Source organism: Pholcus phalangioides, unplaced genomic scaffold (genome assembly GCF_987345545.1).
Source record: "Pholcus phalangioides strain wild (caught in Gottingen) unplaced genomic scaffold, Ppha-v1.0 ptg000007l_1, whole genome shotgun sequence".
NCBI lineage: Eukaryota > Metazoa > Arthropoda > Arachnida > Araneae > Pholcidae > Pholcus > Pholcus phalangioides.
This window is the reverse complement of record NW_028301600.1, coordinates 22,925,865-22,949,341: the sequence shown is the minus strand read 5'-3', so window position 1 is coordinate 22,949,341 and position 23,477 is coordinate 22,925,865. Positions and strand designations below refer to the sequence as shown.

The window sequence follows — 23,477 nt, the reverse complement described above, 5'->3', positions numbered from 1 at the left end:
ACCAGGTGGGCTAACGTCGATTGTGAAGCCTTTAGATGTGAGCATCAACAAGCCTCTCAAAGACTGAGAAATTTCTGGATCGAATGGATGAGTCCCGATGATAAAGCAACTACAAAAAGGTGGTGCCTGGAAGAAACCTGACATTGGCCTATTGTGCCAATGGGTACACGAGGTGTGGAATTCTGTTTCCACCGAAATTATCATCCGATCATTCAAAAAGTGTTGCATCAGCAATGCGATGGACGGAACTGAAGATGATATCCTCTGAAAGTGACAATGGCGATGCCAACCCCAGAGGAAGATAAAAACAAAGATGCCGCACCCCCTATGATGATATGATCGACTACGATGAGCTTGGAGACTCAGAAGAAATGGATTAAAAAGTTTGAATCATTTTCTATTGTAAATTTCCAGAAGCTATTCATTTTGCATAAAAATATAAGAATTTTTTTCCCTAAAATGCACAGATTTTTTTGGGGTCGGCTTATACACGGGTTTTCAATTTATTGCGGTTTTGGTGGTCCTGAAGTATTGGGGAGGGGATCGGCTTATACACGAGTATATACGGTAATTTTTGGAGTTCATCTTCAGGTTTTATCACATAATCTTTTAATGTAGATCCAAGTACTTGAAAAGCTTCTGATGCTTCGATTAGTCCCCATCTCTTTATTTTTTACTGCTATTACATTGCTTTCATTTCAATCTTGTCTCACATCTTTCTATGTGACATCTGAAAAAAAAATCTACTTCAAAAATGCTCATAATATTGCCTAGGGTGATAATGGGGGCACTTAAGGGAGAGGCTATTGGGAATAACCTAACTCTCAACATGGAAACCCCAACCTTTGAAATCGAATCACAAACCAAGAAACAAACTACACTAAAATGTAGCCCATCACAGTCGCTCTCACTGCCTCAAATGATATAACATTATCACTTGAACCTTATTGATTATACTAAGTAATGAAACGTGTTTAACTCATCGTACACAAAAATCAGAAGAAATTCACAGAGAAAAGAAAAATCAACACAGATGCGTCTAGCTTCCACAAAGAACTTCTGAAGGGAAAGCTTTGTAATTTTGGTAGTGACCACCAGCTACCAGCATTAATCATAAAGCAATCGTGGTATGCAATATTGGGCCCTTTACCCTATATTATTTTATATTAATTGCAAGGTAGCAATGTGCTTCTCTAGTTACACACACAAAAAAAAATTGATCATGATACCTTGGAGAACCACCTCTTGTTTCTTGCTGAGCCGCATAACCACACTTCTCAATTTTTTTCCTTAACCTGGACACCCACATTTGTTGTTCTTCAATGCTGTTTGCCAAAAGCAAAAGTTCTTTTGCTGAATTAGGATCATAATTTACTTTGCAAGGAGCAATGAGTTCTTCTTTCTTTTCTAAGTGGTCTTTATGAACCTTTATTCGACATCCTATATTAAGAATGAAAGATAAGCATATTTTATCAAGATGATGTAATTTTACTTTCTATTCATAATTTGGGAGGTGTGGGGGGGAGGGGGAATCAATACTCACTTCGACATTCTAGAGCAGGAGGAGGACGAAACATGTGCCACATTGGTCTTGGACATACTTCACAGTTGGTTGGCATATGAAAACTGATCGAGACAAAATCATGCCCTTTATGTTCTAAAATCCCAGGCTGCATCAACTACGAAAATGGAAAAAATATATATATACACATAGTTTTACTAAGCAAATAAGAGTCAATAATTTCAAAGAACTAGCACTTATTTTAAATGAACAATAAAAAAAGAACGTGAACTGTATTTTTTCAATCAATGTAAAAGATAAAATAAAAATTGAATTTCATAAAGTGAAATAGGTATATGAATTAACGTTCCAAGAAGAAAGAATTGATACATGACATATGCATGAAATAGGTGACCATATTTTTCCAAGACAGATACGAGACACTGAAATTACTGAAACTGGAAAATACAGGACATCGCCAAAAACGCCCCAATAGGAAAAAAACTAAAGGTTATTGCATTTCATGAAAAACCATTGAACACATGACAAAAATACGCAAGATGAATATTTATGCTCATAAATGTTATAATATAATTTATAATCTATGCAAATTATCTTCATCCATGATTTCAATAAAGAGTATGAATTCAAGTAAGCCTTGTTGAATAACAAAACAGGGCATCTTTGAAAAAAGTATTAGGATCAACTTGCCAAAATATGAAAATGTCCCATGATATATAGGTGATATAGTCATCCCACGTACACACAGAGCCTATATAGACTTAATACCTCATTGAATATGCAGGTAGAAGCAAATCACAACCTCTAAAAAGTGATTCTGTGTGAAACGTATTTTAAAAAATTATCCACAGGAGAAAAACCTCTGGAGAATTTCATAATTTTTGAAAGGCCTATAATGCAGAATATTGTATAGAGAAATAAACATATTACTGAGAATTCAACAAAAATATTTAATCTACAAAAATATTGATAACTCATCACTCTTGATGAGGGGAGGGGAACAGAACTTTATGCAAGAAATTTGAGCTGACCAACGACGACTTTGGATTCAAAATTGAAATATTGTCTATACTTTTTCCCTTTGTGTTGTGTATGCATCACTGTTAATTCCAACTTAAGCAATTCAAATTTAAAAAAATTCAAGAACTTACATCCTTGGGCAATTGTAAATCTGGGTACAGAACACCTTCACCCAATTTTCTGCTTTCTCCTTCTCCTGCATAGAGGAGCTGCAGAAAAAACAAAAACACAAAAAATTAAGCAGCAAGTTAACAATTTCTATAAGTGAATTTTTTTAAGAAAGAAATTTTTTACATTAAAAAAATTATATAGTCAGATATCTAGTCAAAAATTGTCAACGAATAAGGCAAATACCTAGGAAAGAATTTTTAGTATTTCCTTATTTGTTGATGATTTTTTGAGTATTATTAGGCAAAGTCATCTACTCTTTCATATTTGCCAACATGAAAGAAGGTGACTATGCCCTGAAAAAATAAAAAAAACATTATTTTTTACCATTTTCTTTGGGTAAAAAATTTTTTGTGGCCTAAACAATTCTTCTGGTGCCTAGATTTTTTCTTTTTTTTTGTGGCTTATCTAGTCCTGATATATATGTTATCCACAGTTTCATTACCATTTACTACCATTGCATAAATGACACATTTTGTGCTGTGAAATTGTGATTTTTCAATATTTTATGATATGCAAATTTGAAAAATCATACATTTTGGATTTAATGGGGGAGGGATCAGAATTGATCTTCGGGCGCTACAGTGGGGACAATGATGACCTTCACTTCAAGGGGTCTGTGATATCAAAAAGGTTAGGAAACTATGTCCTAGACCAGTGGTTCTCAACCTGGGGCCATATGGCCCCCTTGCGGTCCTGGGATATTCTAGGGGGGGCCACGGGAGAAAATCAGAAGAAAAGTGATTCACGACAGGTGGTGAAGGGAGTCATAGAGAGCTGTGAAGAGAAAAAAGCTTTAAAAGTGAAACATGGTTGAAAAAAATATTACTACTTTCAGAATTCATCAGATCCGTTCATAGAACCAGGGTCATCTTAACCCTTGGGTCTATGTGGGCATGACCCGGGTCTTCATGTCTATAATGGAGGGAGGGGGACTGCACTATATGGGAATCTGGTACTATGATTTTCATCTGTTACTTCCAGCTAAGTATGGAGGGCCACCAGAGCAACGGTTGATGTGTTGGGAGGGTCGATTTATCGTGCATGTTCGTTGGATCATACCGTATTTTACACAGAATGTTTTTTAACATATAATTTGACTCCTGAGAGAGATGATAATCCGCCATTTTTGAGTCCGTGCCTAGCCAGGATTCCAGAGATCGATCTGATTTATTAAAATTTCATTCATAATAAAAAAATAGAAAGTATCTCAATCTTTGATGAGGGGAGAGGGAGCCCTGGATAGGACAGGGGGGCCACGAGAAAAAAATTTGATCCATAGGGGGCCATGACTTGAAAAAGGTTAAGAAACACTGTCCTAGACTGAGTCTTTAAAATACAAAGATAGATTTTCAAAAAAACAATCTATGGGTATATGTATGTTATGCACTGATTTATTTTTATTTTTATTTTTTTTCGAATTAGAGATGGTTTCCTTTTATGTCCTTTATGATAATATGCCTTACACAAAAATAGCATATTTCGAAGAGAGGTTACTTTTTGGACAAAGAAATAAACACATGATAGACAACGTTAATAAGCTCAAAGTGTAGATTAAGAAACTATTAACAGGGTTTCTGGACCTTATGACATTCTTTCTTTAGTAGAAAAGGAAGAAATAAACCTAAAATACAAAAATATAAAGAACCTCTTATATAGCAGATAACTTGCAAGGAAGAAATTTAAATGACCGATCACATGAGAACAAGGGGAGGTAGGAGGATAAAACTAGTTCTAACCAAGAACTTTACTACTCTGCAATTGCCTAATATTGCAGGACTTTCAACCATAACTGACTTCTCATCAGCAGGAAAAATCAAAAAAATTATCTTTGCCTTAGGACTAGAATTTTCATGAATCATTCCATATCTAAAATAACTCCTACCAACTTTTCAATAACTTAACAAGTACTAGTTCAACCTGGCAAGGATTTTTACAGATCCCCTTATCCCTACCACCATTAACTCCTCAACAATTTTTTAAAATCATCATTATCATGTTTAACTGCAGTCATTTGCACTTTTTTTTTCTGCTGAGCAACAGGTAGTTAAAATTTTGTAACCAACACAGTGGTTAATTTTGCCATTTTGTTTGGTTCTGTCAGTGAAAGGTCTCTTTCCATTCTCTCAGGGTCATCCTTCCACTTTTCTTAGGCTTAATTCATCCTGGCTGTGAATATGACACATGGTTTTGGAGAAACTATCTTCAGAAGGATATAGAATTGGTTGAAGGGGTGCAAAGAAGAGCCACTAGAGCACTGGTAGGTATGCAAGAGTATGAAGAGAGACTTGATTCAATGAATGTTTTTTTTTTTGGAACAATGTAGGAGTCATGAAATACATGGGGATTGAAATATTTAAGATTTTCACAGGGATTATGATGGAGCATGAAATATTGTTATGTCATCTTCCAAATGCTTCGACTCAGGTACACCAGTTTCGATTAGTTAGGAATAATTCTAGGTGGTTGTGTTGCAGGGATTTTTCTCCAACAGGGTTGCAAATACATAAAATAGCTTATCTTCCAGCTTATATCATGAATTCCCCCCCCCCCCCGATAGATACCTCCAAGAAGAAATATGGTAAGATAGGTGGAAGTTATCAAGAAGCTATCCATATATAAAGAATGACAACCACATTTCTATGGTCAGATATTTTAATTGTTTAGTTACCTTTGGCTTATTATTTTTGGGTAGCTGTATTTAGACTATGACAACCATAACATTATAAGCTTTTTTCTGATATGTACTATTTATTTTTTATGCATATTTTATTTTCTCTTTTTTTCAGTCATCTTGTTGGACAATTTGCCTGCAGTGGTTTCTAATTTTGTATTTGCATTTTACCTTTCCATCCCTCTTCTTCTAACACGATCAGTCACATCGATTTTGTTTCCTGATAAGGGAGTAACTTCTGCTGCATGAAGTTATTTATATATTTTTTTGTTTAGGTTTATTTTTTTCCTTTTCCACAGAAGAAAGAACTTTTCAAAGAAACTTTTATAGTGTTTTCCAATCTATGAGTTTGCAGGCCCCAAAAATGTAAATTGTATACTGCTTTCCAACCTAAATTTTTGGGAATGAACAATTGTCCATCCTTTATTTTGTGCGTTGCACACGTGCACTACTTAAAGTAAACACTGCACATATCTGTCACAATAATGTCTGACTACAAAATTATGCAGTATTATGTCAATTCTTCTTATAGTTTCACCAATATTGGTAAATGTTGGCATCACAATAACATGTTATGATTCATTATTAATTCTAAAAGAAAAAGGAAATTAGTCCTAATATCTTTTCATATAGTCGAAAACTATAAAAAAAATATATGAAAGTGGAAGACCATACCTGAATTTTTCACTGTGCTAAAACTTTTAAATAGTTCGAAAATTAAAAATAGAAAATGAAAATATTCTACATTTAAAAACATTAATGTCACCTGAAAAATGCGAGGAATGTCTTTGGCATCAGCACGAATAACATCTCCTTGAGTGACCGATCGTACATGGAATAATTTGCTGGAAGAAAATATGTTTACATACATTTAATAAAAGATTTGTGAAGTAAAAAAAAATTTCAAATTGCTTTCTTTTTATACTTGCCCTTAAAACACATACAATCTGAAAGAGGAACAAAAACCTCTGCTTTTTTAAAGAGAAAGTTATACTCAAAAAAATTGTCAACTTTCAATTAAAAAAAAAAAAAAACTTGGATTTTTTATAGTATCCATGATATTTTACATTATTGTTTAAGTTCTATATTCAAATGATAAATCAAGTATTACTCATGTCTGTTGATGTAACTCCATTAGCAAAACCTATTTAAGTTTGAATAAATTAAAAATACTTTGAGCAGTTATATCTAAGTTTATAATTTTCAGTTAATTACTTTTCTAAAATTTTTCCATACATGAACTTAAAAATAGAACAAGTATTCTTCTGCTCTGCATCTAGAAATAAGATTCAAATCCATATTTAAACCAGATCTTCTGTATTTCTTTTACTCAAGAAATTTATGACTTTACCACATTACATTAACATAAATGCTACTCTTAGTTATTTTTACTTAACCACTTAAGGTTAAGCGACAGCCCCAACTCATATCTTAATTTTTTGTATAATCAATTATATTATTTCATGATCTCTGCATGTTTGGTATCATTCGAAAGAGTAATAATGTGGCTTTGTATAATCATTACATTATTTATTATACAATCTATTATACTATTTTCATTTATCATATTTTATTGTCAGTGATGAACGTTTGCTGCTTAACACATGGGGATCCGAGATATTTTTGTAAAGAGCATTGAGCTGAAATGCCCTGTATAATTATTATTGTGAAGAGCGTGTTTAAGCTCCTTTGAGCTACAATACCCGTATAATTGAGTAAATAGTTCTTTGTTACAGCCAGGAAGCTGTGCTATAAATCTGATTTTTGGCAGCCGTAGAAGTTAAAAAAAAAACAATTTTACCAAAGAAAATATCATAACTTTTCAAATAATACAATTGATACTATATAATACAGTGAAACCTGCCTAAGATGGACACTATGAGACAGAAACCTGTCTTAACCGAAACAAATATATAGTCTTGTGAATAATTAATGTTTTTCAATCAGAAGAAACCTCTTTAAGATGGAAACTGCCTAACGTAGAAACGGAAGGCATATTTAGTCTATTTGTAGATACAAAACCTGCTGAAACTGAAAGAATTTTTGACCAAGTGTAAGTTTTTGTCCTTTGGATGGGGAGAAAGTTAAGTTGTTCTGATCTCCTTTTTGTTAGGCAAACTCTTTCACTTCTCAGAAAACAATGACTGCTTATTATCTATCTGAACTGGTTATGGGGGTCAAGCTTGAGAGAAAGCAGATTTACTATTCAAAATTTAGTAAAAGCTTGTTTAGCATTTCATTTATGATGGAAATAGAGTAATACGCGATGGAGACTGAATTATTGTTCATAAGTTAGTGACACTGTGTTTTGGCTACTGCAGAGATTTTCATTCAGTGTAGAGATGGTCACTAGTATAAATGCGTATTGGATTTGCACACCAAAATGGAGTTCGTAGAGGCATTAAAAAGCAAAATTTAAGTGTTACAGATATGTAGAATCTTTCGCTCACAAGCGTTATTGGTTGTTCATCTCATTGTCACGCAAGGTATACAATTTCTCAATTTTTATTTTAAATACAGTGAAACCTCGCTACAACGATACTCGATATCCTTTACTACGATAAATCCATCTATGACAATATTTTCAGGAGATTTTTGAAACCACTATATAAAACAATATTTTTTTATATTTTGCTCAAAATCAGTTTGAATTTAAAATTTTAACTCCGTCATTTGTTTTCCTTCTTCTGAAGGCATCTGATAACATAAATATTTTGAACTAAAAAATCAGAGAAAGCTAAAGTAAGTTATTGGTATTGCTATTTTCTGTGTAAGACATGAAAGTGCAATGTGGTAAACTATTTTACAGGGCAATGCATCTTAGTGAAATTTTATAATAAATTAATCCATTACAATTTTTTTTGGCAAATAAATACATAAAAGCACATCTGATGGTGTTAACAATGTCAATGTAGAAAAGATGACAACAACAGCATAAATTTGATCACACGTAAGGATAATCACTCTACGACAATATTTTTTCTTGATCTGCAGAATATCATAATATCGAGGGGTTTCACTGTTTTAAAAAAATTTCATTTTTGACAAAAGTAAGTGTTCATTCTATTGCCACTCACAGGAAAAAGTTTTATATTGAAGTTTAACCATTAGCGCATTAAATATGAAATTTCTAATGTATAGTTATTTGAAACCGCAAACATGAAAAATTCAAAATAACAAAATGCATGTCTCTGTTTAACACTCGTCAGTTTCTAGAAGTGAGGGTGAAACAATACAAACAAATCACTGCATATATTTTTATGTGCACCTCTATAAAACGGGAACCTGTCTAGAATGGAAAATAATTGTCTCTTAAATTTGTTTTATACAGGTTTCACTGTATTATAGACAGGATGTTATTTTATAAACATAAAAAATTCCAATGATTCATTTAAAACTTATAATTATTTTGCTAAACATCTGCGAAAACCAGTGATTCCATTTAAATCTCCTCCAGGCTTAAGGGGTTAAATAAAATTAAAATTAGAACAATGAAAAATTAAATTTGAATAGAGAAAAAATAGAATTTAAATCAATTATTCTTTTTAAAAAAAATCAAGTGATTTAAATTGGTGAACCCTGATTTTTAACACAATAACATTTTCTGTATCAAAAAACTGCTGGAACATCAAATTCAATAACATTAAAAAAAAAATTTTGTAAAAAAATAATAAAAATGTCAAGCTTACTTCATGTTCAAAATCATGATAGGATCAGCATTGACTTTATCTGCCTCGTTGTTATAAAATATTATTTTTCTGGAACTAACGACAACATAATTTCTCTTCCAGCCATGACGACGGATGTTAATTTTATTAGGAACTGACAACCATCCTTCTAAACGGATTTCTAAAACAGGAGAAAGGAAAAAAGCCTGATGTATTGTATCCTATCTTTTTTTATTGAAAGATGAAAAAAATCTTGTATTATGGAAAGGAATCATATTTACAATTAAAAGATCATATTACAACAATTTCTGAATAGCAATACAGGTTCAACAGCTATTTTCATGCTATTAATGATGTTGTCAATGAGTTAGCTCCATGAGTAACATAAGAGGAGATATACCCACATTTAAAAGAAATCAATTCTAAGCTTGAGTAAGGTGTCCCTAATCCCAGCTGTTGCAATGTTAAACCAAGCCTTTTGTTCCCTTGATCTGCAAAAGCCTTTTCTTTCTTTTTTCCTACATCACCTTCTCCACCAACCAGTTTCATTGCAACTCTGGAAATTCTGATTATGTAATAGCATTTCTGCATTGAGGCACTTCAGCTGTACTCTAAATACTTATGACTGGATAGGAATCACAGCCTTATTTCCATGTGCAATATTACTTTATCCCTCTAAATGTCTTGCACATAACATGACTGATCTTATGGCACCCTATGGTATTTTTTTATAAGTAAATATTATTTATATCAACTTGTACACATTTTTACACCCAGACTGGACACCACACACAAGAATAGTTTAATTTAAAATCGACAGATTGAAGGTGTTTAGAGTTGATCAGGATTGCGGTCACAGCGACAGCTATCAGTTTTCCATATGACTTCAGTTGGGGTGGGTATGCATATGACTCATCTACCTGCAGATGATGGAACCATAGACATCCATACACCCACCTAATAATACAGGGTGGGCCAGAAGTCATACTATGATTTGAAAAAAAACAATCATTTAAAAAAAGCTGTTTAAGATAAGGACAAATGGTTTAAAACATTTGGAAGAGAAAGTTTCATAGTTTTATTTACTACAAAATTTCTACATGAGCACCTTTAGTGACACAGAGGCTGTCAAACCTATATAGCATTTCTTGCCATGTTATTTGTAACATGAGTGTTACAAAGAATAGAAATAAAATAGATTGAAGTAAAAATAAAAAATAAATAGTATTAAAAAAACAGTTATCTCTGTTGGTCTGTGCGTTGTCATTAAACTTTTTGATTGAGAATTTGTGGATTTTTTTATTTTTTCATATATTCACTTGCATAAAATTCTAGATGGTCCAGAAGTCCTGACTTATTTTGAAAAAATATTTAAAAATGCTGTTATGATGGCGACAAATGACTTAAACCATTTAAAAGAGAAGGATTCAAAGTATTTTGAAAGCAATAAAAGTATTTTTAATTTAATTCATTTTGCTTTTATCTTTACTTCCATTATTTGTAATACCTCCCCCCCCCCCCCCCCCGTTACAAATAACATGGGAAGAAATGCTATGCAGGCTTAACATCCTCCGTGTCACCAAAGGTGTGCATGTAGAAATTCACAGTAAATGGTAAAAAAAGTTTGAAACTTTCTCTTTCAAATGCTTTAAACTGTTTGTCTTTATTCTTTTTAACAGTTTTTTAAATGATTTTTTTCAAATCATCTCGGGACTTCTGGACTGCCCTTTGTATAATCTCAACACAAACCATGCTACCTCCACTTCCACATATGCTTTTTTCTTGAACACAAGAAGACATCAAATGTCTGTCACTATCCAGAGATATGAACATATTGAAAATTACTGATCCATCCTAAAGTATGGACAACTCTTTTTGAGTCCACTTCATGTGACTGTGTGAGCAATTCAAATGTTCCTCCCTGTAGCTGGAAGTAAGCAGCAATCATAATAATGATTGCCCAGTATGGAAACCATGTAGCCTTCTCCATGCTGTTGTGGCCGATACTACCTGTCTTATAGCTGCAGCATGCATGGATCAGAAGTAAAATGGAGATGTAGTCTTGTTGCAAAATGCAAAAAGCCACAAGTACCTCTCATTTGAAGTCACAGCTTTTGATCTACTCTCCAGAAGCTGAACCCAGGGAATTGGATCTGCTGCCTCATTCTGCTCTGGATGGAAAGATTGACATTCAGCCTTTTTCAACACCAGCTAACTATCGATAAAATCAAGCTTCAAGTGGGTCTGCAACATGATTCTAACAACAAATTTTGTCTCAAAATCATCAAATGCATTGGATAATTTTAAATATTTTTAACCACCTCAATATACAAATTTTTAATTCACTGTTAAATTATTGGTTTTAATATACTATATTTACATAAAACCATGCCAGAGCATGTCATTCCTTGATGCTGCTAACTCTTGTGCATAACATGTAGAAACTCCATGCACAGTGTAACCTGTCATTATATCATGTTGGGAGACAAAGAAAAAGCACAATATACTAGAAGTGTGATATAATCAAAGACTAAAGGTTAGAATTTTTAACAGCTGTTCTAATAAAAAGTGCTAAATACCTGAATGCCATGATAACCAGGCATGATGGAATGAGGGACTACTGTACATTGTGTTGAATTTGGCCAAATCTTTAAAACTTTTTTTATTAGTTTCTTATATATAACTTTTGAAGTTATTTTTGTACCCCATTCAATAAGTTACTTTTACAGCAAACAAATTTTTTTGGATTCATTGTTATATTTATCTAATATGTATGAATGTCAAAATATAGGAGTAGGTTATACAAATACAAATACAAATACAAATACAACACCACAACAGGCAAAATGCCCAACGAGGTGGCTGATAAAAAGATGCCCATAAAAATATGGTTGTCATATGTTTCAAAATTACAGCAACCCAATTAAAAATGCAATTAACACAAATTACAAACAATATATACACATGATAAAATATTATACAATGCCCATAAAGAATACTTATGGTTGTCTTATTCTAAGAATGGATAGCTTTTCGATTTACCCCAACATGTTTATCGTACTTCTTTTTAAACGTGTCAATTGTGTTACAATTTACTACCTCCGGGGGTAAGCTATTCCATTTATTAACAACCCTATTAGAGAAAAATTCCCTGCGACACCATAGCCTTTCATTGTCCCTCACCAACCGATACTGGTGTCCCCTTGTAAAAGCAGTCGATTGGCGGTGTACTAAAAGTTCATGGTCCATCCTATCCATCCCATTGAAAATTTTGAACACTTCGATCATATCTCCTCGACACCTGCGTTCATCCGTAAACATATTCAAAAAATGAAGTCTTTCTTCATAACTCAAGCCCTGTGTGCCAATAAGGACACGCGTAGCTCTTCTCTGCACCCCTTCAACCAAGTCTATGTCCCTCTGTAGGTATGGTCTCCAAAACCTTACAGCATACTCCAGTCCAGGACGAACTAAGCCTCGAAAAAGCGGAAGAATGACTTTAGGAGAACGCGAAGAGACCTTTTTGAAAATGAGACCAAGCATCCTATTCGATTTTTTGACAACCGCTGAACAATGTTCAGAAAACTTAAGTCGCTCGTCAATGAGAATTCCCAAATCGGTGACTCTAGTTGCATCCGGGATAGTGACACCATTCAACTCGTAAGAGAACCGTGGGTTGTTCGAACCAAAATGAGCGACCATGCACTTATCTACGCTAAACGTCATGCTCCATTCATTTGCCCATGCTGCAATCTTGTTTAAGTTGGTCTGGAGCAACTCCCTATCGCTTTCATTCCCGATTACCCCCATTAGCTTCACATCATCTGCGAATTTGCTAGTAATTCCATCGATACCCTGATCGAGTTTATCGATAAAAAGTGAAAAAAGTATGGGGGCCAAGGACACTTCCCTGAGGAACTCCACTTGTGACGTCTGTCCAACCAGAGAATTCCCCGTTCACCATAACTCGTTGTGACCTATCTCTTAACCACGATTCTATCCAATTCAGCAAGTTGCCCCCTATTCCAATCTCGTGTAAACGCTTCAAGAGTTTGCCATGTTGGACCCGATCGAATGCCTTCTGGAAATCAAGGTAAACCACGTCGACATTTTTGCTCTTACCCAAAGCCTTAGTCACGTAATCATAGAAGCAAAGGAGGTTAGTTACACATGACTTCCCCTTCCTGAACCCATGCTGATTATCCGACAATACATTATTCTCGTCTATCCACTTCACAAATTATGATGAACATTCAGCTCAGAATAGCTATCAAGGTAACCAACATGTTATCTTAGTAAACAATAAGCAAAATCTCTCGGGCTACTACTGAACTGCACCTTGTAAAAATTCCTCTGAAAAACTCATAACAAATTGATATATGCTAATGGAACTAGCAGATGTATGACCTTTTACTCTTGTAATAATTTCTCAGTGTTGCCTGTAAGATCTGTTTAGAAACTATTTGAAAGGAGTACACAGCTTGCATTCACAACAAGTTGAAAAACCACCAAAAACTAACTTCAGTCAACTGCTGTACACTCTGCTTGGGGAGATCAAACACTACAATGACTACATCAAGACCAACAAACTTACCATACAGCAAACTGGACTCCATCAAGACTGCTTAATAGCATGGAAAACTAATATTTATGGCTACAAAAGCGAAAGTTAAATAGGAAAAAATTCTCAAAATTGAAAAACTCTGCACCTGCCATTTTATTTTCCAATTTGGAAAAAAAAAGAAAATACATAACTACAGATACATAACACACACACCTCACAGGCATTCATAAAAATGTTAGGAACATGTACATATGCATACAAAACTTTTCAGCATGCAACAATTTGCTATAAATTCCACAGAGGAACATTTATGATGTGCATGTGTGGTTTAGTAGGACAGTGAAACCCTGCATACAAATGTTTTAGCCAATAAAGATTTTCTGCAGTTGCTCAGCTTTAGTTAACAAATGTTTTAGTTGATATCGATTTACCTGCTCATATAATACAGCTAGATTTTGAATTGAATTTTTATATCAATCATCATTGGAATTACTGTCACTCAAGCCCAATGAATTTATGCCAGTCTTGGAATTGCTTTCCAGATATACTTCTATTTCTCTTTCACAAACCTTTTGAGCTTCTTCATGTAAAATGAAAGATTAAACCAAGAGGATATTCATAAAAAGACTTGAATGTTTTTAGTGCATGTGCAAGATTCTTAGCATCAAATTGAACAGTCTGGATATTCTAGGGGGCTTATCTTTTCTATCCGCGAATATGAGATGGCTGCTCTGCAAATGTTAAAACAGCATTCCTGTTGAAATTTATCAGGAGAAAAAGAACACCATATGCATGCAAATTTAACTTGGGAAAGAAGAAACTGTATGCAAATCTGTGTCACAGTGAATAAAAGGTGCAGGGGCCAGCCCTGTGAAGTTATTCTAGCCTGCAGCTGTTCTAACAGTTATAACGTACAGGACAATGTGCACTTTATTAATACTGAAACAGCTGATATGCATTTCATTTATGGAGCTGCAAACAAAAGTACCACAGAAGCAGCACGAATGTACAGTGAGCGTTTTCCCCACAGGCGGTAGCCCAATCCGAAAAAATTTGCGCTTGCATTGGCAGCTGTGCAAAACGGGATCCTTCCTTGCTTCCCAGTCTGATGTAGGTCGTACAAGGACTGCCAGAACAGCAGGTGTGGAAGACAAAATTTTGGAGATGGTTGCAGATCAGCCAACTACAAGCGCATGAGCTGTGGGTCGTAGCCTTGGTGTGCCACAATCCATGACATGGCAGATGCTGAAGGGTGAGAGGTAATACCCATACCATTTTCAACGAGTCCAAGCATTGAATGAAGAAGATTAGTCTCATCACACAGACTTTGCCCGCTGGCTCCTACAGCAGAGTGCAGCACACCCAGATTTTGTGCTGCAACTTTTCTTTTCTCCGATGAATGCACTTTTGCAAGAGATGGTGCATTTAATACCCACAATAAACATGTTTCTGCAACTGTAAATCCACGCGCACATTAGCGACCACCTAATAGGGCTGTATCTTTTGCCGGAACGCCTCGATGAGGACAAATACTGGACGTTTCTGCAAGAGGTGCTGCCAGACTTGCTGGAGGATGTTCCAACTGCCCTCTGGCAGCACTATCTGGATGCCATTTTTCCAAACCGATGGATCAGGCGAGGTGGTCCTGTAGCTTGGCCACCATGATTGACTGATCTGTCGTGTCTTGATTTCTTTTTGTGGGGACAGCGGAAGAGTCTGATGTATGAGACTCCTCTTGACTGTGAAAAGGACAAAATCGCAAGAGATTTGGCTGTTGCTGGGGAGGTTTGTGATATGCCTGGAATATTCCAGAGCATTCGCCAATCCCTCCTTTGTCCCTGTTCTTCTTGCATCACCATTGGAGGTTGCTCTTTTTAGCAATTATTGTAAATTATTAATTAAAATTGCTAAATTGCTTTTTTTAATGTACACGTTATTCTTGTGTTTTCTCCTCATATCCTCAGTTTTACTATGTTGCGCCCTGTGGTACGTTTGCATTTCCTTTTAGACCATGCATTCTTTGTAGTACACACAAAAACAATTTTCATCAACCTCTTAAAGTTTTTCCCATCTTTTCTGAATCACCCTGTATATTGAATGAGATCTTTAATCTGGTTTTTCATTCATGAATTTACAACTATTTTACAGATAAATATTTTGCTGAATAAAAATTATATATTTTATACAGATTTTAATCACAATGTTATGTACAAAAAAATTTCATTCCAGTAAAACATTGCAACTCAAATGTTCTTTGACTAGTCAGTTAATCTTACCAGGAAATCCATCATCTGTTTCATTGTCTGGACCACTATTTATGCTTGCAGTTTCAGTATTGACAAGAGCAAGCTTTTGTTGAAGTTGTTCAATTTCTGAATCTTTGGAGTCCAATTCCATTTGTAATTTTAATTTTGCTTGAGTCTCTTCATACAGTAAAGCTTGCATTTCTGAATGTTCCTTTTGCATTCTAGCAACCATCTGATTGTACTTTTCTTTTTCCTGTGTGCATATGAAAAACAAATACTTCCAATTTAAACACAAATCTTTTAATATGATTAAAATTCAAAAATATAGCCAATCAAAATAAACAATAAAATGCTTGAACTTGGAGCTTTTGGCCACATAGTCCATATTTTTATGGGCATCTTTTTTTTAACAGCCACACCGGTGGGTATTTTGCCAGTCATGACCCTTGAATTTTATATTAGAAAAAAACAGATTTTAATAAGATGGACTATGTGTATATATATATATATATGAGGAGCAATAGTGAAAAATTACAAGTGGTAAAACAACTGAACAAAAAAAAAAAAAGATGCAGCTGAATTAAAATAAATATCCTTATACTTTACAAAAAAATAGTTTTGGGAGTAGTACTTTTTTCAGGTCAGAAGACTAATTTTTTTTTAAAGATGACTAAACACATTATTCTTGTATTTATGTTATCACAAAAATTTATTTGATGCAGAACTTATTAAACCATGCTCATTTTTGATTGTTATAAGCAGCTGAAATCTAATTTCAGCCTGCATTGATAGCTTCAAAGTATTTGTTGCAAATGCTAAAATCTGAAAAATAAATTCATTTTAATGTATTTGTTGAATTTCTATATAAATAGATACAGGAACTATAATCTTACAAATAAGAACTGTAATTAAGAACAGCTGCGTTTTTTTGCATCAAATATTTTAATATAAGAACTGTAATTAAGAACAGCTGCGTTATTTTTGCATCAAATATTTTAATATAAGAACAGCTTTTTTCACAAGCAAAGTACGATAAATGACGTATTGAAGGTTCATTTTGAAGTTTTAGCCAGTAGTTTAAAAATCTAACATTCTATGCATATAATGAATGCTATGATAGTATCTAGTTGAACACACTTAATATGAGAACATAGTTAATGCAAGCATTTATAAAAAAAATTTGGTTCGCTATTTAATTACATTAGAAATTTCATGCATTCTATGAAAGATCAAATGAGGAGTTTGATAGGAGCAAATTCTTTGGGCTTAATTGAGTAAATCTTCTCTATGTCACTTTAAAATGGAGAAATGTGACAGAGCCCAATTTACCAATTATATTTCTAAAATCATGTCAAGGATGCTAATCAAATAGTTGTTCTCTGGGGAATCACCACTATGGTGTTAAAAGCACCATGTCTTAATTTTGCCTGTCCCTTCCTCCTCCTGCAATGTGAGTGGGAACACATTTCCATTGGCTATTGTTCATATATCATTGTCTGTTATGAATCTGATACGAAATGAATCAGTTTTGATGTGTATATGTTATGGTCCAACATCTAGTGCCTTCGAGAAGTGGCTAGCTCCTTCTCACCTTATCTAGACATCAGAGGCCAGCCACCTTGCAATCAGACACACATGGAATGCCACATATTCATATGTGTGTGTCCTCTACACACATACCCTCTATGTATTGTCTCTCATATTCATTTAAACTTTAAAATACAAGTTGTGTGGTAAGATTTTGTCTTTTACAGACTTTGATTATATCAAGCAAATGGCAGATTATTAATACAAGAAACAAAAATATATCTAGAGATCAACTTTATAAACATACCAAATCATCTAAAAGAAACCTATGAATTTTTTAACATTTTTTAAAATCATTAATCATGTATATAATCAAAATAAAAAAACAACTTCAACCCTCACCAAAGTCAGTTCCTGTTGAAGTTTACGACATTCTTTTTCTTTTTTTCTGAGATCTGTGTGTGTGGCACTTGATTTATTTTTTTTACCAGATAAATCTTTGCGATTCATTATTTCAGCCAATTTATTTACTGCCTGTACAAAGAGAAAAACTTTAACTGTATAAGCAAATAATAAATATTTGAAGGAATAATGAAACAAACTAACTAAAATAATAGTTATTACCTGTCTAGCAGAGCATTGGCTTGGTGCCTGAAGAAGAAAATACCAAGAGAAGGCAGAACAAGATCTAAAGCATTCTATACATGCCTTATATATGATTTAAGTGATCAGAAAAGTATGCAGGCCAATCCATATAAGTGATAAGATAGCCTTACTTTCAACATGTCATACACATTAGTTTACTATTTAGTCTATTGCTGCCGTCTTTAAATAAGAACTAGGAACACACTGCTTTTATTCATTTAGGCTCTATATATAGTCTTTCTACTAAGTCAGTTTTCATCATGCAAATAATTTAAAGCCTTTGAGTTTAATTTTGTAGATATCATCTGATAGCATGACAAGTCTTTAATTTTTGCACACCAATGTAGTATTTATCAGGAAAAAAACAAGGCAATTTTTTTAAATTAAAACTTCAGTTTTTGAGAAATTTTTTACATTATTGACATATTCATAATACTTTGGCACAATTTATTTCTTGGTTTTATCGAAAACTTTCTAGTCTGATTACACATATAGTTATATCTATTATACAATAGGGTGACTTGTTCATTGAAATTTAATTCATAACTCTCTCCATACCCATGTATATTTGAATATAAATGACAAATACATGGTAAAACAAATCATTATACCAATTTCTATTCTCAATTTTTTTGGTATTTTAGAAAGTAAATATTTTAGTGTCATTTCAATGCAAAATGCAGCTATAAAAGTACAATAATTTTTTATCTAGAAAGAGTTGATTCCTTGTTGGTGTCATTTTCTGAGAGCCGCTGAAATTTTACATGTTCGATGATTCATAAAATCACACCAAAAATTGAGGGGATTAAAAGTAAAATTCAAGGTAAAAACTATTCAAATTTTCTAAGCAAGATTTTATCGGTTTATAGGTAATATTAGAATTAAGGCAAACTGTAGATTTCAGCATTAATTAAATATTTTAGCTAATTAAAAAAATCCACTCACATTTAATTCCTGTGTTGATGTATTATATATATACACACACATATATATGTGTGTGTATACATATATGTACATACTTATATTTCAATCACAAATATTCTAACAGTACTTATTTACATCCGTATTTTTTTTAAAAATGATTTTTTTCGATACGTTTTTATGGAGCTGAACACCATGGGGGATTAAACATTTCATGATTTACATGGCATATTCACCTTATCTATCTATTTAATTTTTAATTTTGATCACCTTCATAAAAAAGTTCAACCAGTCATCTGGCTATAGCAGAATAACATGTTGAATCATGAATGTTTTCAGCTTAATTTAAAAAAACTAATTATTTTGTTTTTGTTGATGATTTCGAACAAAGGCAAAGAACATTAACTCAGTTTCACTGTATTCCCACATAAAAAATTTTAATCAAAAAATATATTTTATTAGCGTCAAACTTCTAAAAGGGGGAAAAAAATTAATTAATAGAAGAGAAGGTCAATAATTCATGTGATGAGATAGAAATGCTAGTGCTTGTTCACAAGGTATCACCTACATTATAGTATTATATAATAATCTTTATTTTCATTGGTCTCAAAAACCATTGGCAAGAGTAACAGCACGTAACACAGACATCAGTATATAGAAACAATTATCACCTAATTAGCATGTTTAAAAATAAATAGTAGCTATACTCTCTATACATGTTCTGCTATTCATGAACAGTTATATAATGAAATTTCGAAAAGAGAAAACAAATTTTGTTGAAACAGTGGAAAAAGGGTTACACCAATAAATAAATATTTTGTTTAATTGATAAAATAATCATAGACCTTATTTAAGCAATCCAAATAAAACTTAATTATTTAATCATATTCAGTAATAACAACCAGAGTTATCCCTCCCCCCCTTATATCAGAAACTTACCTGCAACTTGAGCAAACGTTCTTGCTGCAGCTGTTTGTTCAGTTGTTGAATTTGGTCATCTACATTTACATTTGCATTATGCATATTGTTGTAATCTGTAACAGAAAATTTCAACATTTAAAAAGTTCTCATACACCAGTGCTCCCAAATATAATATATAAATATTCAATTTAAAATACAATAATAAGAGAGAAAAGCATATTATTAACAGTTCTTTTTAATCGCATTGTATGAGGCTGTTGCATATGAAAGAAGCTAATTGGGAGGATCTGGAAGTGAACTTTTTCAGACACAACAGTATAATCTGAAGAAAATTACTTTTGTTAACTAAAATATAGACACCAAAAATTTTATTATCTTTCTTCCTATAAAGATATCAGAGCATTTACACCAGTTTCTTAGAAGTCCATCATTCTGGATTAGACAAATTCCTCAAAAGAATCTTTGATAACTGGTTTATTACTGAACTTTCTTAATGTCAGTGGTCTATATATTTAAAAAATGACAGTTGATTTGCAAGAGATAAGGAGAGTATTGGAGGAAATGAGAGAACCATAGTGCAATAATTCTTGAACTATTATATTTAACACATGCTGTGAAGTAGTGAAACTTCATCACTGTTGACCGGATCTCTCTCTAAACTGCTTGATTCAAAATTTTTTATGCACTGCAACTAGATGGCTTCAGTATTTCTCTGGATTGATGGTTTCACGACGTTTAAAAAATCAAAAGGAAATAAAAATCAAACAAGTACAATTACCCTCTTTCTATGAAGGGTCAGTTTACTTCTAACTTGATTCCCCATCAAAACAAACTGCTACACCAATTTTTGATATCACTCAGCATCCTCTACCTCTATTGGGTGTAATCATCCCTGACCCTTCACTCCATGTTAAAAAAATTGTCTTTCCATAACAAACTCAACTGTGATATACGAAAATTATTTTACAAGAATTTACAGAGATAAAAATATTTTCGTTGCTTTATAAATTTTGTTGAAATAAAAACATTTGATAACATTAATTAAAATAGAAAGATATTATATATATATATTTATTTATATCGAAATTGAAGTTTTTATTTATATATATATATATAAATTTTGGTAGGCATTCTGTCGTTACCATGGCATCCTTTAAGAGTTGGGATGACAGGGCCCCAGCCCAGCGGCTAGAGATTCTTGTCATTTTTTTGTTTTTTTATGCTACAAACTTACTATAGAAGGGTGGGTCTGAGGGCCCACCAAAGATACCAGCCTAGGGGGCTTTACTGCAGGATGTGGAACCATGGTCGTTACAAAAGCTTGCGAAACCCTAGATTATGGCAGATACTGAGAAATCCTCTACTCATTTTTCTTTCTCTCTAATTACAGTAGACTCACTAATCCAGCACATATCAGATCAAGGTGTGCCGAATTATCGAAATTGCCAGATTACTGGAAGTGAACTGAAAAAGCCTATTTAAATGATATAAACTTCTGTGCACAGACATACAGTGACATGTTTTCCTTTTCTATGCTCGAAGAAAACCCACCTAATAAAATATTGAAGTACTGGATGGGTTGGATTAATGTACGCCCAAATTTTCGAGAATCTACTAAACATTTAATTTTTAAAAATTCTACAATTTTGTTTGTGAGAAAATTTACGACATGATTTTTCTGGGCTGAATATGCTACCAATCATAACATGAAACAAATTATTAATAACAGTTGCGTTGCCATTTTTTTATTTTTCTTATGGGTACATTTAATTATTTTGTAATTTTCCACCTGTAGCAGCTCCAATTTGATGGAGTCATCCACTACTTTATTTTTTACTTCAACCTCTTATTGATATCCTGTTGCTTGCGAGAAAATTTCAGTTTTTTATTCATGTACATGTTGCGGTATGCACCCATGGGCTGCAACATCCAGCATCAGGGCCCTTGGGCTGGGATTTTTGGCGGGCCCCCAGACCAGACTTTCTCATGGGCCACTCCATTATGAATTTATAGTGACTGTCACAATGAGGCTAATCGGAGTAAGCAATATGTTTTCGATCTAGGTTTTCAAAACTTTGCCTTCATGTCCTCGTGATAATCCTCACACTTTTCGACTCGCCACCTTTGATGAAATCAATACCATTGCCTCCTCCCCTTCCTAATGAACTGCTAAAACAGAACTACAATTTCTTTGGAAATGGGTATATTCACCATGATAAGTGAGCACTTCCCTCCCCTGTCCAGTGCATGTCAAAGCATGTGGGTGAGGAAAAAAAATCTTGTTAACAACAACAAATCCCTGTTGCTTACAGAAGTCATGGAGCAGCTGCAATGAAATAAATTTTCAAATGGATCTGCCAAACAAGATAAACATGCAGATTTCATTTATATGCCATCAAATCATAAGGAAGAAAGCTCCTTTTGGGGCAACTCTTGAAAAAGCATTCACAAGTGTATATCTCTCTCTCTCACAAATCTGTTTGTTACCAGAAATAATAATAGAAAACCCACTGATACTTTGGTTAAAAGAGAGACAGTAAGGTCTGAGTGAGAAGGGCCATGTTTTTTCAACACCCACAATGAAAACATAGCAGCAAAAATGCTTTGACCGATCTTCAAAAAAATAATTTCCCATCTTCCAGATAACTTCAAATTAATACTGAATAAATAAAAATTAATAAAAAATTATGAGGTATTTTATGATGCTAAAGGAAAATGATCAAAGGACTATATTTTTGACAGTTTTGTACTGGAGAAGGGGTGAAATATTCTTCAACCAATCATTTTGAGTATCGCACACATGCTTTTGTTTAAATCAGGACTCAAGTTAGAATGAACAGAGATTAACTATGTGTTTTGCAGTCTCATCAGCATCTAGTCACTGTGCAGATTAGCAATGACCATCACAAAACATTTTGGTCTGATAAAGTTTCACATGACTAAATACAGCAAGGATCACACTGCAATGTGTTTTTGATCTCACACTAGGATATACCATCTTCACAAGAGTGAAGCTTTGCTGCAACGATAAATCTCTCCACAATTATATTTGTTATATCCGAAGGTAGTTCTAAACTAGATATAAATTTATATATATAGATACCTTTTGGTGATACTATCTCACCAAAACTCTTTACCACTGTTTTAGAAGTATTCAGAAAACTGGATTGGGATAAAAAGGAATTAAAATAAATAGAGAATTTCTCAACCATTTGTGTTTTGCAGACGACATTGTTGTTATCAGCAGTAATCCAGATGAACTAGAAGAAATGATACAAGAATTGGTGAAGGCAAGTATTCAGGTGGGCTTGAAAATCTGCAAAAGACTAAAGTTATGTTCAACCCCTTTGTGTTGAAGAGGACAATCTTGTTCAACAACACAGAGATAAAAGTAGGAAGCTATGTATACCTGGGACAAGAAATTACCATAGACAACGGAATCATTAATGAAATAAACAAAAGGATCAGGATTGGATGGAGCACTTTTGGCAAAAACTAATTCTGAAGAGTGACATGCCATTATACCTGAAAGGAAAAGTTTTCACCAGTGTGTGCTACCAGCACTGACTTATGGAGCTGAAACACGGACACTTACAAGCAA

The 23,477-nt window shown here is 33.5% G+C and overlaps 1 protein-coding gene across 1 annotated transcript in view; it reads right to left on the bottom strand.

Annotated features, from left to right (window-relative positions):
* Rok (Rho associated coiled-coil containing protein kinase) overlaps nt 1-23,477 on the bottom strand; it is a 165,018-nt gene that overhangs the window by 6,580 nt on the left and 134,961 nt on the right. Inside the window, exons 28-35 of the mRNA XM_089233880.1 lie at nt 19,895-19,989; nt 17,792-17,923; nt 15,893-16,115; nt 9,074-9,233; nt 6,151-6,229; nt 2,674-2,751; nt 1,544-1,679; nt 1,230-1,440 (exon numbers count right to left, since the gene is read on the bottom strand). Of these exons, the coding sequence (XP_089090006.1) occupies nt 1,230-1,440; nt 1,544-1,679; nt 2,674-2,751; nt 6,151-6,229; nt 9,074-9,233; nt 15,893-16,115; nt 17,792-17,923; nt 19,895-19,989 (1,114 nt within the window). The remainder of the gene's footprint in view (nt 1-1,229; nt 1,441-1,543; nt 1,680-2,673; nt 2,752-6,150; nt 6,230-9,073; nt 9,234-15,892; nt 16,116-17,791; nt 17,924-19,894; nt 19,990-23,477) is intronic.